This window comes from Zootermopsis nevadensis, unplaced genomic scaffold, assembly GCF_977971745.1.
Source record: "Zootermopsis nevadensis isolate Lab colony 2312 unplaced genomic scaffold, Znev_1.0 Znev_ptg000029l, whole genome shotgun sequence".
Classification (NCBI taxonomy): Eukaryota; Metazoa; Arthropoda; class Insecta; order Blattodea; family Termopsidae; genus Zootermopsis; species Zootermopsis nevadensis.
Window position 1 is genome coordinate 12,863,226 of NW_028259161.1, and position 14,178 is coordinate 12,877,403.

The following is a 14,178-nucleotide window of genomic DNA, read 5'->3' on the forward strand; positions in this document are numbered from 1 at the left end:
GTAGCAACCATAGATAACTACCTGCTCGCAACTTGTAGCGGTTAAACAAGCGATATAGGAATATTTATGATTGGCCGAGATGCTTACATGTGAACCAATAGCTGGACAAGTGTGATAATCTGTGAACTCATTTTGAAATCACAGTTTTAGTGTAATTATTACGTGGTATGTTTGGTATGGAGAGATTAGGATTGTACTGGTGATTCAAACATGTTTATCTCGGATGTTGTAGGAAGCAGTAAAGAAGAATTGCACAATGTAATTGTATATGATTTACGACATATAGGAGTGAAGCATAGAATTAAAAAGTCGGCCTGTAAGAATTCACAGGTGAGATGCCACTTAGAGACGTTGGGTTGGTTATGAGATTGCTATGCATTTCCAGCCTCGAATAAGTTAATAATAATTTTTACCATATTTTCAGCATCTTAAACACGGCAGTACAGACACGAAGGTATTTAAGGTGCCACTTCATCACCTTGTCCATGAAGTTGTATTCCTAAATTTTGGAACAGCTATTGAAGTCCCATGTTTTGTTGCAAGGGCCTGTTCATATATAAAACAGCACATACAGACTGAAGGAATTTTTCGAAAAGCAGGCTCAACTTCTCGACAGAGAGAATTGAAGGTATGATATATCTAGAAAACTACAGAATCAATTTAGCAAGGACATTTACTGACATTTTATCATAATGCTAATGTTCCTGGACTTCCTCTGTTGACAGTTTGAAGGTTGTGTAGACAAATGGGAAGAATCATTTAACCTTTATCTAAAACTTTCAGTATTTTTGACGTTGGCACATTGAATTCATTGTACTTTGCCTACTTTTACTTTATAATAAAGTGTTGAATAATTTTTGAGTGATCCATCTAACAGTAAAAGTATATATACTATGCAAAATAAAATAATTAGAATTATGGTTGGTACCAAATCAAGGAATTTGTATAGAAGCCTACTTCTGAAAGTATAAATTTACCTCGTCCTTCTGAATATATATTTTCATTAATCATCTTCATCATAAATAACCGGGAACATTTCCAGACAAATTCAGTTAAACACAAGGAATAAGGACTATGCTGGCATCAAAATCTTCATCATTCTACCACCTATTCTCAAAATGTGTATTGGATAAAAAGGAGAAATGTAAAGTAACACTAAAAAGATTCTTAAATACCTTTTATTGTTTCGATGAATTCCTACAGTTAAAAGACGACTCATAATCCTTTTAGAGGCTACTATACTTACTTACATAATATAAATTGTCATTAGTAGCATAACCGTTGTGCTGCAATGGATTTAGTGTAATATTTTACATTTTCATGATGAATCTTTATCATTTGTGAATCCTAATTGATATATAAAATTATACTCATCTGTATGTTTCGTACTTATGAATTATTTCTCATCCTATAGTCTGACTAACTTTGGATTCATACCATATTTAGTTTCTTCAAAATTATTTGTTCTTAAAATATGAGTGCATGTACTACACAAAACGTGTATTTGTCAATAGTAAGGGTGCATTTCTTCAGTCTTACATGTCTGATAAGAATTTTAAGTTTTCAGCAATATAAAGTAATAGTTATGGCACATTATATCCATTAGCTCATTTGAATTTTGTGCAGGCATCCGTGGAATGTGGCAAGATGTTTGGGCCTGAACACCATGTAATTGATGTAGCAAACATTTTGAAAAAGTTTTTTAGGGAGCTACCTGAGCCACTTATACCACATGCATACCATGAAGTACTGCTGAGGTGAGTGATCTGCAAGTTGAAGTTATTTCACTGATTGTAATCTTTTTATTGGTTTATGAATTTTCCTGAATTCATAGAATACAACTTACTACATGGAACTGAGTCCTTCCTGAGAAGCCAATGGTTACTTAGCCAAAAATTCCCAACATATAATGGAACCTGAAATTTCATTACCACGTTAACTTGAGCCTGCCACTGGACCCTATCCTGAGCCAGATGAGTCCAGTCCATACCAGCCCATCCTATTTCTCTAAGATTGATTTTAGTATTATCCTCCCACCAACGTCTAGGTCTTCCTAGTGGCCTCTTTCCTTCTGGTTTGTCCACCAAAACCCTGTATAGAGTCCTCTTCTGTCTCATGTGGGCTGCATGTCATGCCCATTTCATCCTCGTTGACTTGATCAGTCTGATTATATTTGGCTAGGAGTATAACTTATGAAGCTCCTCATTATGCAACTTTCTCCAGTCCCCTAGTAATTCACCCCTTTTGGGTCAAATATTATCCTAAGCACCCTGTTCTCAGACACCCTCAGTCTGTGCTCCTCCCTTTGTGTCAGAGACCAAGTTCTACACCCATACAAAACTACTGGCAAAATTATAATTTTGTTTATATCAATATTTACATTTTTAGACAGCAGATGAGAAGATAAGAAGTTCTAAATTTGGAAATAATACATCAAATTTTTAATCAAAATTTCACTATTCATCTGTTAAGCCTAAATTAACAGGTATAAAAATCCATTTGAGTGTGCATTTGAATGTGAATGTGGCTTTTGGGAACTATGAAAAATAAAGGGTTTCAAATTTGTCTTTTTAAGACTGATCTGTACTAATACTTTGTATTACACTTTTTGCAGATGTTTGCTGTTAAAGGATAATAAAACAGAAGGAATACTTTTAACATGTCTGCTGATACCAACTGTACACATAAACACACTAGCATATTTGATGCAGGTGAGAATATAACATTAATTTTTGGATTTGTATGATTTCTCTTTCAGTTGAACTTGTTAATTCTAATCCTTCTGTCATGTACTACCACTGCCATCAACAGTAGCAGCACAAACTTGGTATGAAAAGAACATTTGCACTAAGTAGGACTTGAGGTTTTAATGGTACTGTTCAGTGTAGAGTGCTGAAGTTTTAAAGGTAAAAGTTCTTTGGAAAGAATGCAAATTAAATTCTGGTAATTGTGTAGGAAAATGGAAATAACATTTTAATCACATGAATTATTTTGGTTTGATTCTGTGGGGCGGTCAAGGCCTGTAATAGGCTGTAGAACCCGTGATGATGATGATAACGGTTCCTGATGGATCATTACAATTTAATATTTATTTATCATGTTTTAAACACAACTACAGAATTTGTTTCTTAATTTGTAACACTATGTTCAATAATATCTTTATAAAGTAACAGAGGTTCATGTTCCACACAAATTTTGCCTCCTGAATGATTTTTATATATAGAATAAGTTTTTGGAATAAATTACAGGGAATGTTTTTAGACCTACGAAGCAAAAAAAGAAGGTCTTGAAATGCAGCCAATCTTTATATGCTGATATTAAAAAACATACAATTTTTATTTTTATGTATCATAGTAAGCTGTCCCACTATACGCCATGTAGGCACATTGGGGGAGTGGAGGTAGAGCTCCTACTCTTTCTTGACCTCGGTACTAGATGGGGATTACGTATCATACTTCTTAATAATTGAGTAATGCATCAAACATAAAATAACATTAGCACTAAATCTGGCATTTTTGTTATAGATTTATATATAGGTTCAGGCATTTGTAACATTTGTCTGAGATGTGACTGTATCTTCTGTTGTGTTTTATTACAGTTCCTCCAAGAGGTGGCATCTCATTCTGACACAAACAAGATGGATGTGACAAATTTGGCACTCATAATTGCTCCTTCAGTTATGCCTGTAGAAGAGAAGATAGTTGTCTATGGCACATCAAGGCTCAGTCATCACGTAGAAGTTGTTGAAGTGTGTAACCAAATGTCTTCCTGAAGCAGAATTCTTTAACTTTTGTAGTATATTTTTTAATAATAATTAGGTTGGCAATCAGTTGTTCCAAATGGTACTGGACTACAAAGGATAAAATATTTTGTGAAGTTGGTCATGATTAATGCTTAAGGTGTTCTCATTTCTCTTGCAGTTCACTTGTTGCAACTCTTGTTATAACATTTATTTAAACTGAGTATCATTGACGGGGTATAAATTCTTGTTCAGCGTGTGTGGTCGTCACTTTACACAGCACATTTTCACCCTCAGATACTTCTGTAGCTTTCTGAATGCTGGCCAGTGACAGTCAGTCTTTGGCTGATTGCTACCATTTAATTCTGATATGGGCCTAGAATGACTTACTCTAAATATGACCAGTAAATGCTGCTGTAATGATTTATGATCGCATAAGTGCTTTCGGTTGTGGCTTCATGTCTGAATGATGAAGGCTACAGTGTTGTTAAACAGCCTATTATGTAGTGGTTGTCATTATGAGTTAATGTAGTTTAGTATATGTTGAATTACTTTTTCTTTATTGCTGTTATTATTATAAGAATAATGTAAGTTAAAAGTGGTTCTGTTAGGAAGTGTTGGAGAAAGTTTTGTGTTTAGTTGTTTGGGGCAAGCGAAGCAGGCATTCAGAATTGAATGTGTTTATGTTTTGTATGTACATATTACTGACATTTGACTATTACATCAATTTTTTTAAAACTGAGCTTCTGAATATTACTGACCTCTTTTTGTGGAGATTTTTAAATTTAAATAAGAATTTAACTTATAAAGATTCATAAGTGGTTGCCGCTGGCTCACATATTTAACTTATTACAGATAATTGGCAAAAATGTTTCCCAGATTACTGATATTTTTGAAGGAGTATAAAGGAACTTCTAATTTATCTGTACTGAAAATGTTTAGTAGTTTTCATGATCTGTGGCAATATGAACATTACATTACACAGCACTAAAATTTATCACGTATTTTTGTATGTAGCTGCTGATAAGTAATGCTGATAAAATTGGAAATCTTCCGGAGAGTATACGTGAAAGATTGGCAGCAAACAACTCTGTCCCTTCCTTGTCCAATGATGAGCAAGATGGTGATACATCCAGGCAGAACAAGAAAAAGAAGAAAAGGAGAAGTGGATCAATAACACGTGTGTTTGTTACTTGTTAACTTCTGTATACATTTAGATATGATGTTAGCTGTATGACTGCAGACTCAGCAAAATGAAAAAAAAGAGCATCAAAGTAGTATAATGTTTTTGCCACAAAGTAACACACTTGCAAAGTAGGCCATTCATATACAGAATTTGCTTGACAGGTAATGATTATTGCCTTTTTTAGGTAAAGTCTGGAAACAGCAGAAAGTAAGCTACAAACCTTATTAATACTTGTTTCTCTAAATGGCTAAAGAACTGATTGTTATTGTTCTGAAGGGGGAGACTGCCTTTATGGCACTACAGTTATTAATGGGTCCATTATTCAGTCTGCTGGTGGTGCATGTGTATATATGGAGCAGTGGTGGAATGATACTAATGGGAAATCAAACAATTTAAAGAAAACTTGTCCCAGTATCATTTTGTCCACCAATTGTTTTGGGCCTTTGTGATGGTAGTCAGACAAGTAACTGCCTTAGCTTTTGCATGGCCTATTATATTGAACCTTCCTGTGGATATTTGCAAAATCTGCACATTTTACTTAAGGTGTCCCTTAACTGAAACTATCACAATTTAAACATACTTACCACAAGGCTGATTACAATAATTATTCTTTTTGTAGCTTCTACTAGTTCATAGTTTATTAGGCATACAGTCTTCTGTCACCAGTCACAATGTAGCATTTTTAACTGGAATTTAGGAAAAAATCTGGGCTTCATATAATAAAGTTTACAATTTCAAAGAATCAGCAGCTTTTGGGAACGTTTTAATTTTTGTCAACTTTTCCCCCTTTCATCACACTTTGCATACTTGGCTATTCAATAATAACATTTTGGAAATTGGAACTTGGAACTTGGATTAATTTGTATGGAATGTGTTGAAAGAAGTATTTTTGTGTTCATCGACCATTCACAAAATTTTGTTTATTAATGATATGGGTATAAATATTTATGAAAAGAAGCACTTAATTTTTATAAGGTGGTTATTCTGGTTTGTGCTGTATAGTCTGGTAGAAGTTTGCTGATGTTTCAGAGGTGCTAGCTGCCTCCATCGATGATGGAGACAGTCATCTTCATATTCGTTGCTGTGAGAACCTCAAATCTCACTTTATTTTTAGTTTTTTTCTCCCACTTCTAACTGATCATGAGGTATATAGAGTGCAATGAATTATTTGGAATAATGCATGTAACAATTCTGGTGGTGTCTAAATCTTTGCTTTGTGGTATGTTCTCACAGGTATGTTGAATGGATTGAAGAAAATGGTTGGAAAGGGAACTCCAGAAGTAGATGAGGGTCACCTTATTACATCCACACCTGATTTTTCAACACCCTATGTTAAATCAAGCAAGAAACGGAAAGCCGCTGAAGTAACTAGTGCATTTTCAAGCAAGAAGAGGTTTGTACAATTTCTGTATTATTTCTGCAATTCATTGTTGGCTTTGCCTTTGTAAATATAATTTCTTTTATTTACATTTAATTTGTTATGTTGATGCTTTTGTGAGCCAGAACCTGGAAATGAGCAAGCCTGCATCATTATCAAATTTTATTCTTTCATGCTTTATGTTCTTCCTGTCGTAATATGTCTTGTCTCTAAAGACAAAGAATACCTCGGTGTGGCTTAAATTTTATAACAGCTCTTAGCAGACTTAGCTACTCAGAGGATAGTTGAATGAATTGTACTTCAATATTAACCTTTATCATATGGTAACAGGGAATTTAAATGTTTGTATTACAGGGTTATACCAGATGAATTTCAATTCCAGAATTAATGGTTTTGCGGTATTTTGCAGAAACTCACAACCAGCTAGATTTTGTGTTTGCTGTGACACAGATGATAAAGACATCTTGCGACTGTATATATGGTTTTTCATATCGGTGCTGTGTCTTTTCTGGCCGTGCATGTTATATATCCCATCACAATTTAATAACTTTTAGATATTAATTCTGTGTGTGGGACCTCTTAATGTGGTGGTTAGCATCCAGTTAGTATTGAAAATTTTTATTATGGGGAAAGGAAGGTTTGTTTTATAGGAGTTTTATTGCACTTTGTAGGCATCTTGATACAGAAAATGAATTTGTGGCTTATGTTTTTTGAGAAGTCTGTAAAAATGTTGGCTGCAGTAACAAAGACCTTCCTGCTGTGTGATTACTTTGAGGTGAGTCACATGACTGTTCGGTCACTGTGATGACATGTAGTTCTGTGTAATTGCTGAGATAATACAGATGTCGGTCATATGCTGTAAAGGTTTATGACAATGTTTGACTATTATCTCATAATTTTTGATATTGTTCAGTGTCTTAGGTTTATTTTATTTGTATAAAACTTCAGGAGTATGATCTGTTCTCATCTTCTGATTGTTGTTATTGGCAATTAGGTTAGTTCTGTTTCTTATGATTATGGCTGGATGCATTAAGAAGAAGTGAGGAAAATAAATAAAAATAAAACAAAAAATATAATTATGGATACAGTATATAATTGTATTTGTATGCATACCTGATACTGAAAGTAAATATGCCTTTGTATTGTAAATTACCTGTATGTGATGGGTTCTGTGTTATGTTTGAAAAATTTCGCATATGTCTTGCATGCTTTGTGTGATGATGTTTTTGAATATGCATGTTGGTGTTCCAGGCAGGATGTTTTGCAAATGCTCCCCCAGAGTGTAGCACTAGCCAACATTCCTTATACTCCTTCTAGATCCATGGCACATGACTTGTATGTTTCGTCTCCAGTTTGTTTACATCCAAAGTAAGTTGTTGCTTGTTGCATGGTTTTTGTATTGTACAACTTGAGGTTTGTCTCTTCGAGACATGTAATTTTTTCACACTTGTGGTGTTCTTTCTTGTATGGTACTCAGTTTAAATGCATGAAATGTTTAATTGAGTGTATAAACATATTGTGTTAATTTTGTGTTTCTTGTTTGGAATTACAAAGCTAGATTGCTTCTGTCCTTTTCATTTAATTGCCATGTCCTTATTGTTTTGCTTAATTTATTGCGGCTATAGGTGGATTAGTATATTCACTTGTTTCAGTATTATATTTTCATTTACAGTTTTGCTTCAATTATTTTGCAATTATTTTTTCATGAGATGCTGTTCTGTTTTGTGCTCAGAAAGTTAAAGAATATACATTTTTTATACATAGACACCTGGAAATTTTGTTTATACAAGCAAAATTTATTTTCCTAAACTACTGAATTTTCATAAATCAGTATAAAATGGATGACTATGTACAGCTTATTTTGAAATTTAACATTGTATTCAACCTTCAGTATCAATTTCCTTGTGCTGTTTTTGCCCTTTCTTTTTTTCTCATTTTTTTTAGTTACTCTCAATAATTATTACAGTATATATAAATGTAATGGCATACACAAGAGTTTACAGAGTGTAGTAACCTCTGTATAGTCCTGACAGGCAATTTCAGAATCAGTGTTCTTCAAATTACATTAAAGTTGTTATTATGTCTGTACAAGTGTACTTTATTCAGCCATTCATAGACTATAACAGATTTGTAAAACAGTTACATGGTCCTTGAAACTCCTTTGCTTTCCCAATATTATTCTCAAACTAAAATATTTGAAGTAGTTACTCTACTGTGTACAGTTCATGTGGTACTAAAAATGGTTTCATCGTCTGTCCACAGCCCCAGCAGGAAAGTAAAGAGTCCACAGTCAGTGAAACAGCGGCACAGAAGATTCTTCACACCAAAGTTACATACTGAAAGGTAAAAGGTGTGAACTTGTGAACTACAGTTACTACTACTTCTCACATTCATGTAAAGAAAATTAAAATATTTTTCTTTACAGTGTTATAAAGAAGATTAATGGTAAAGACACATACGACAGCTGTAAGAAGACTCGACTAAGTGTTGGAAGTTGGTCTGGGAAGAAGCAAGTAAGAAAGCATGGAATTGTTCATTCCAAGTTCTACTGATCTTGTCTTCAGAAGAGAGAATCCAGCCTTTCCTGCATGTTTTCTATTTTGTATTAAAGCAGGGGTTCTCAATCTTTTCCAGTTGTGGTGTCACATTTACTCACTACAAAGTTATAAATTATAACAATTTATTGAATCCCCTTGGCAATGCTACTAAATTACGCCTTGTTTTGCAAATGGGTTCGCATAATTCTTAATATTTTTCTTAAACGAGATCAGTCATTAGTGAGATACTTGACATTGCCTTTGCTTAAGTAATCTTTTACTATGAGCTGACAGTAATAATTACTGACAAATACCGACAACCTTAATAGGACATGTTTCCTGGCAACAAATACATCATCCGGGTACCAGTGCCAATACAGTGTGCATTATTTTTTGGGATAATCATAATTACAGAATACCTCATCCTAATTTTGTCAGTATGTAATTAGTATGTCTTTCTGGACCAATTTTCAAAGTGTGTTCCACAAAATATTACGTATTGCTGTTCTGTCTTTTAGCACCTCCTGAACACTCAAAACTGTTGCATAAAAACTCAGAAATAGTCTTAACAACAAGTTACAGCATTGTTAATATCGAGAAATATGTTTTACAAGGGCTGTTAGTTAAAAGTGAACAAATTTATGTAGGGTTTGAGGTTTTCACAGCGGTAAGTCTGAAGATGTCTGTCTTCTGGGTTGTTGCGCCGTGTAGTCTGGTAGAAGTTTACCGATATTTCAGAGGTCCTTGCTGCCAGACTACATGGCACAACGACCCAGAAAACAGCCATCTTCTGAGTAAATCTTTTATGATTCATAATTATCAGAATGTGGCATATGATAAAATATACAAAAATACATCATTTTAAACAAGTATCTGATTGCTGATTTTGTATTTATTTGTTCATGCTTCTTTGATTTGTGTGTGGGTATATAAATAATATGTATCATAGTCAACTGTTCCATTAATTCGTGGTAGTGTAATTCCATGAAGAACTTTGTTGGTAGTTATATTATTAGTAATATTCCTTAAAGTATTTTAGTGAAACACTACTCAAACTGTTATTTACCAGTAGATTAGACGAATACTATATATTACATGACACATTCAGTAATTTTATATTTTGCCTAAAGCTTGAAAGTGTTCCAGGTGATTGTGGTTACACTTCATGCTTTCTGAGTGCATGTTCCATGAATAGAATTTCAGATACATTATTTTAGAAAAACATACAATGTGTATTTTAGAATTTTTCTAAATGCTCTGGAATTCTCTCACAAATATCACATTGACAGCCTTAACTCATGTTTCAGAAACCTGAGGAATTGGCTGTTGTGTGTAATCCATTTGGTTCAGACATAACCTGCCATTCGGATCATGCAAGTCGAGGAAGTTCTCTGGAGCGAAGCTGGAGTGCAGGCCCCTGGGCCAGAAAGAAACTTTTAAATCTATCAGATATACCAATGTTTTCACCCTCAATTGGGTCTGGTGTTGACATCACTAGTGATGGGGAACTGGCCCAAGTAGAAAACCGATGTGTTCCAGTCATTCAGGACGCACAAGTCAATCTGTGCGATAATCCTATTCATGTATTACAACCAGATCGTCATGAGACAGAATTTGTTCGTATTCCAAAGAGTGAATATGAAGCCATTAAGAACAGAGTATCTGCCATTGAGAACAGAATATCACAAGAGTTTGGAAACATGAGATCTGCCAGTGACACTGACTCAAGTGCATGCCCTTTAAATGTACCATCTAGCACTGAAGCCAGTAATAACACAGAATTGGTTCAGACTGCATATGAAAGAACTTTAGTTGAATCTGAGAAATTAGGCGACACTTCAGCAGATCACCTTGCCAGGCGACTGAGCAGGGAACTGAGAATTCGTCGGAGCCTAGAGAATAAAGTTATAAGATCACCGAGTGCACGAAAAATTGGCACCATCAGGCGTAGGTCAAAAGAAAATGCAAAACCTGTCTTCAGAAAATCATCAGAAAATAATGGGTTAGGAAGAAACATGTCATGGCACTTGGCTGTAAGACCCAGCTGTACTGAGATCAACCAGTTGTGCCCACGCACTAATTTAAAGAGGGGCAGGCCCAATACAGTATTCACAGGCTTGCCCCAACCAAGTCCAAGAAATGCTGTCAGCACCGAGCACAAAAGAATAGCTTGCAAATCTCAGCATGACCAACCCTCTGAGGGTGGAAATGAAGAGATATTGCAAAAGTACCAGTCCTGTCTATTGGATGATGAGATGATGAATATGACAGATTTGGCTCAATATCTTGATTTGTGTAGGGAAGTAGTTGGTCCCATGACAAGAAGTAAAGCTCGGAGGGCTTCCTCCTTCCATGGTTCTGAATGGGCGTTCAGAAATCAGAGCTTTAGAAGTGAACATTTTACAGATGTTATGAAATCCAACAGTGATGGTAACATTGCTCAAACCACAATTCACAGCTCACTCGGCCCGGAAGTAAATGCTGATATTGTTGATAGAAGAAAACAACAGGAAGATGGTGAATGGAAAACAGCAGACGTCTTCTTCAGTGGTGACCAAAACATCAAGGAAGAAGCGCCTGTTACAGGCAGAGCTTCTGTAGCAAAATTAAGGAGCCAGAATGCAGGAATGGTTTTGGAAAGAATGAAGTTATTTGATGCAAAAGCAAATTGCAGTTTAGGATATCATGAGAAAGAGAAATCTATGACTGATTCTAAAACAAAACGACTTGTACATGTTCTGAGTGTGTTTGGACGTAATGCAGATGCTACTCGATCTGTAGGAATCCAATATTCCGGAAATATTCCTACCAAGAAACATAGCGTCTCTAGATCAAGTCATAGCAAGTCAGTTCAAAGGATTCATTCCTCATTAGTAGCAAAGTCTGGCGTAAGTGATTTGGAAGATTCTTTTAAAGATAGCCCGAAGAAGATGGGCACACCTAGACGGAGGCATGGAATGAAAAGTCCAAATGGTTCTCACCAAAAACAAAAGTTGAAAGTAAGGAAGTCACCATCCAAGGCAGATCCAATATCCATAGGAAGTCCAGCCGCAACAATTCGTAGAAAGCATAACAGCATGAAGCTGACACGTGACAGAGTTTGTACAAATGTTAAAGCAAATCTTACCGTTCCGATTAAGTGGTTAAGTACAGAGAAGGAGAATGTTCTGTTCCCTTGTGATAATACATACATACAGCCAAATATGGGATCTCAGAGTGGCAAGGATGTAAAGGAAGACTCTCAACTTACATTCGCTCAAGCCAATATGCCTAATACATTGAAAGAAGTGTGTTCTCCTGCAGTGTGTAAGACATCCTTCTCTCCTCTGAAAGACTGCAACAGGATTGAAGTTAATAGTCAAATTCCACATTGCACCATTAAAGATCCATCTGTGGTGACTTGCTCAGGGTGTAGAACCCCGAGGGAGACGCCATATATTAAGAAAGCTTTACTCACCAAGTCCCCAAGTCAGTTCTGCAGGACACCAAAGGGCAGTCTCCTTTCCACTGACAGAAGTGGTTGTCATCACCAAACCCCAATGAAAGCTGTGGCCGATTTTGGCTGTGGAACTACTGTTGCATCTCCCAGAAGACACAGTCCCAGACTCTTGGGTATCAAATCACGAAATCTCTCATAGATCTAACGTAAGCAGTGAAAAGTAAATTTCTTCATGTGCCAAATAATGCTACGATTTCTTTATATCAAGTGTCAAGTTATAGAACTTTCTATCATTATGACTAGTATAATTCAGTGGAATGTAATTTATATACGGAAACTATTTGATGTCTTATAGTCTGTATGCAGTTAGCAAGAGTTTCATCTTTGATCATAACACAGGGTAGTTTGCTAGTTTTGTGTTATTGAAAAAATTATTTTTAATTATTGAGGCCTAATTTTTAATAGGAATTTTTTAAATCAGGACAGGGGTTTATCTTGTGAGTTGGGATGGGAATTGTCATGTGCATGTTTTTGTAAAGAAATATTGTACACAAGCAGAAACAAATTTAAGAAATTTTCTATTTTGGTTTCTTCAGCAAATGGATGGGTTTCTTAGTGTCTTTTATCTTTACAAGCAAATGTTCAGGTCACATTTAATAAAAAGAGTACTTTTTGATGTGTCTTATTTCTTCTAAAATGTGTCCACATGAATTTGATTTCTACAAATGACGTAACCGGTAGTACTATGTTAATGTAATGAAGTAATTGGTTTGCATTTTTGTACAAAACTAGTTGACAGATTTCTTACCTAGCAGTTTATTGTATCTTGATGCGTACAACTTACTGCGTTATGAAGAGTAAATATTTTGTTCTCTGTGTGGTACAATGTATATGCATGGGTATATCCCATCTCTGCTTTTAATATGGATGGCATTAATCTTTTTAGTAATAATTATAATTTGATCCTGAAGAAATTAAAAATCTCATGAGGTAAACTGTCTTAAAAATAATGTACTTTGATATCTTTGTATGCTAACTGCTAGTACATATATATTTTTCCATCTCTTGACTGTATCGTTCGGGATCTCAACATGAAATGTGATAAAATCCTGGCCTAATTCTGCATTATTTGTACTTATTGGTCAAGTTATATTTTGTGCAATTTTGAATTAAACTGTTCTAGAGACTGTAACAAAGTGGATTCATGTAAAAAAAAAGTTTGTTTGTATGACACTATTTTATGACTCTGTATTCAATAAAACAATGTTTATATCATTGTCATTGTAAATTTATTTTACATTGAACATTTTTAAGTCACATTTTGAAGATATGTAAAGATGCATGTAAGTAAAAGTGTTGTATATAGCACATGTGCGTAGCTTACATATCTGACAGTAATGGTTTGGTCACAGATGGCAGCACAAGGCAGCCAGTTGTCATTCAGGCACTGAGGGTCTTGGGTTATGGATGCAACGGTGAGCCATAGGGAATGAAGGTAAGAAAGGAGGGACAATTTTCATTATGTGCACACAACTTTTAAGTTTGTACTTGGTATGGTTTACTTTACATGGAAAGAAAAATTCTTTTCCTTCTATGGCTCTCCGGTCCATATTCGGTCCATATCCTCCCCAATTCTCCTCTTCCATTCGGTCCTCTGTTAGGTCTGTCTGTACGAGGCTTTGATCGAGGTTTTGAAACATTTTCCTTTTTATGGTGCAAGGTTGTTAGCCTTGCAACCAACCCCCAACCTGGAGGACTAGGGCACCTGACCTCTCCCCCTCGACCAATCTGGCTAGGGAGGCCCTACCAGTAGCTATGCTACCGCCAGCATAGCTCTTGGGGTCACTGAGGTACTCAAGCCCCACGACCACGACAAGATGCAGGTACCAGGAAAGTGAA

The 14,178-nt window shown here is 35.4% G+C and overlaps 1 protein-coding gene across 2 annotated transcripts; it reads left to right on the forward strand.

The window, feature by feature from the left end:
- Positions 1-41: 41 nt before the first annotated feature.
- On the forward strand, positions 42-13,556 carry LOC110831423 (uncharacterized). Of its 2 annotated transcripts, XM_022067397.2 has the most exons (11): positions 42-330; positions 425-628; positions 1,627-1,757; positions 2,615-2,711; positions 3,599-3,748; positions 4,757-4,919; positions 6,159-6,318; positions 7,555-7,671; positions 8,566-8,646; positions 8,729-8,816; positions 10,148-13,556. In XM_022067397.2, the coding sequence occupies exons 1-11, from the start codon at positions 211-213 to the stop codon at positions 12,476-12,478; spliced, it is 3,642 nt and encodes a 1,213-aa protein (XP_021923089.2). In that variant the 5' UTR covers positions 42-210; the 3' UTR covers positions 12,479-13,556. The 2 variants fall into 2 exon arrangements, with proteins under 2 accessions (XP_021923089.2, XP_021923090.2); XM_022067398.2 differs by lacking the exon at positions 7,555-7,671.
- Positions 13,557-14,178: the final 622 nt, after the last annotated feature.

Coding starts and splice junctions, on each gene's coding strand:
- LOC110831423 (XM_022067397.2), top strand. CDS start 211: ATGTTTATCTCGGATGTTGTAGGAAGCAGTAAAGAAGAATTGCACAAT. Junction 6,319..7,554: donor GCATTTTCAAGCAAGAAGAG/GTTTGTACAATT, acceptor TTGGTGTTCCAG/GCAGGATGTTTTGCAAATGC. Junction 8,817..10,147: donor GTTGGTCTGGGAAGAAGCAA/GTAAGAAAGCAT, acceptor CTCATGTTTCAG/AAACCTGAGGAATTGGCTGT.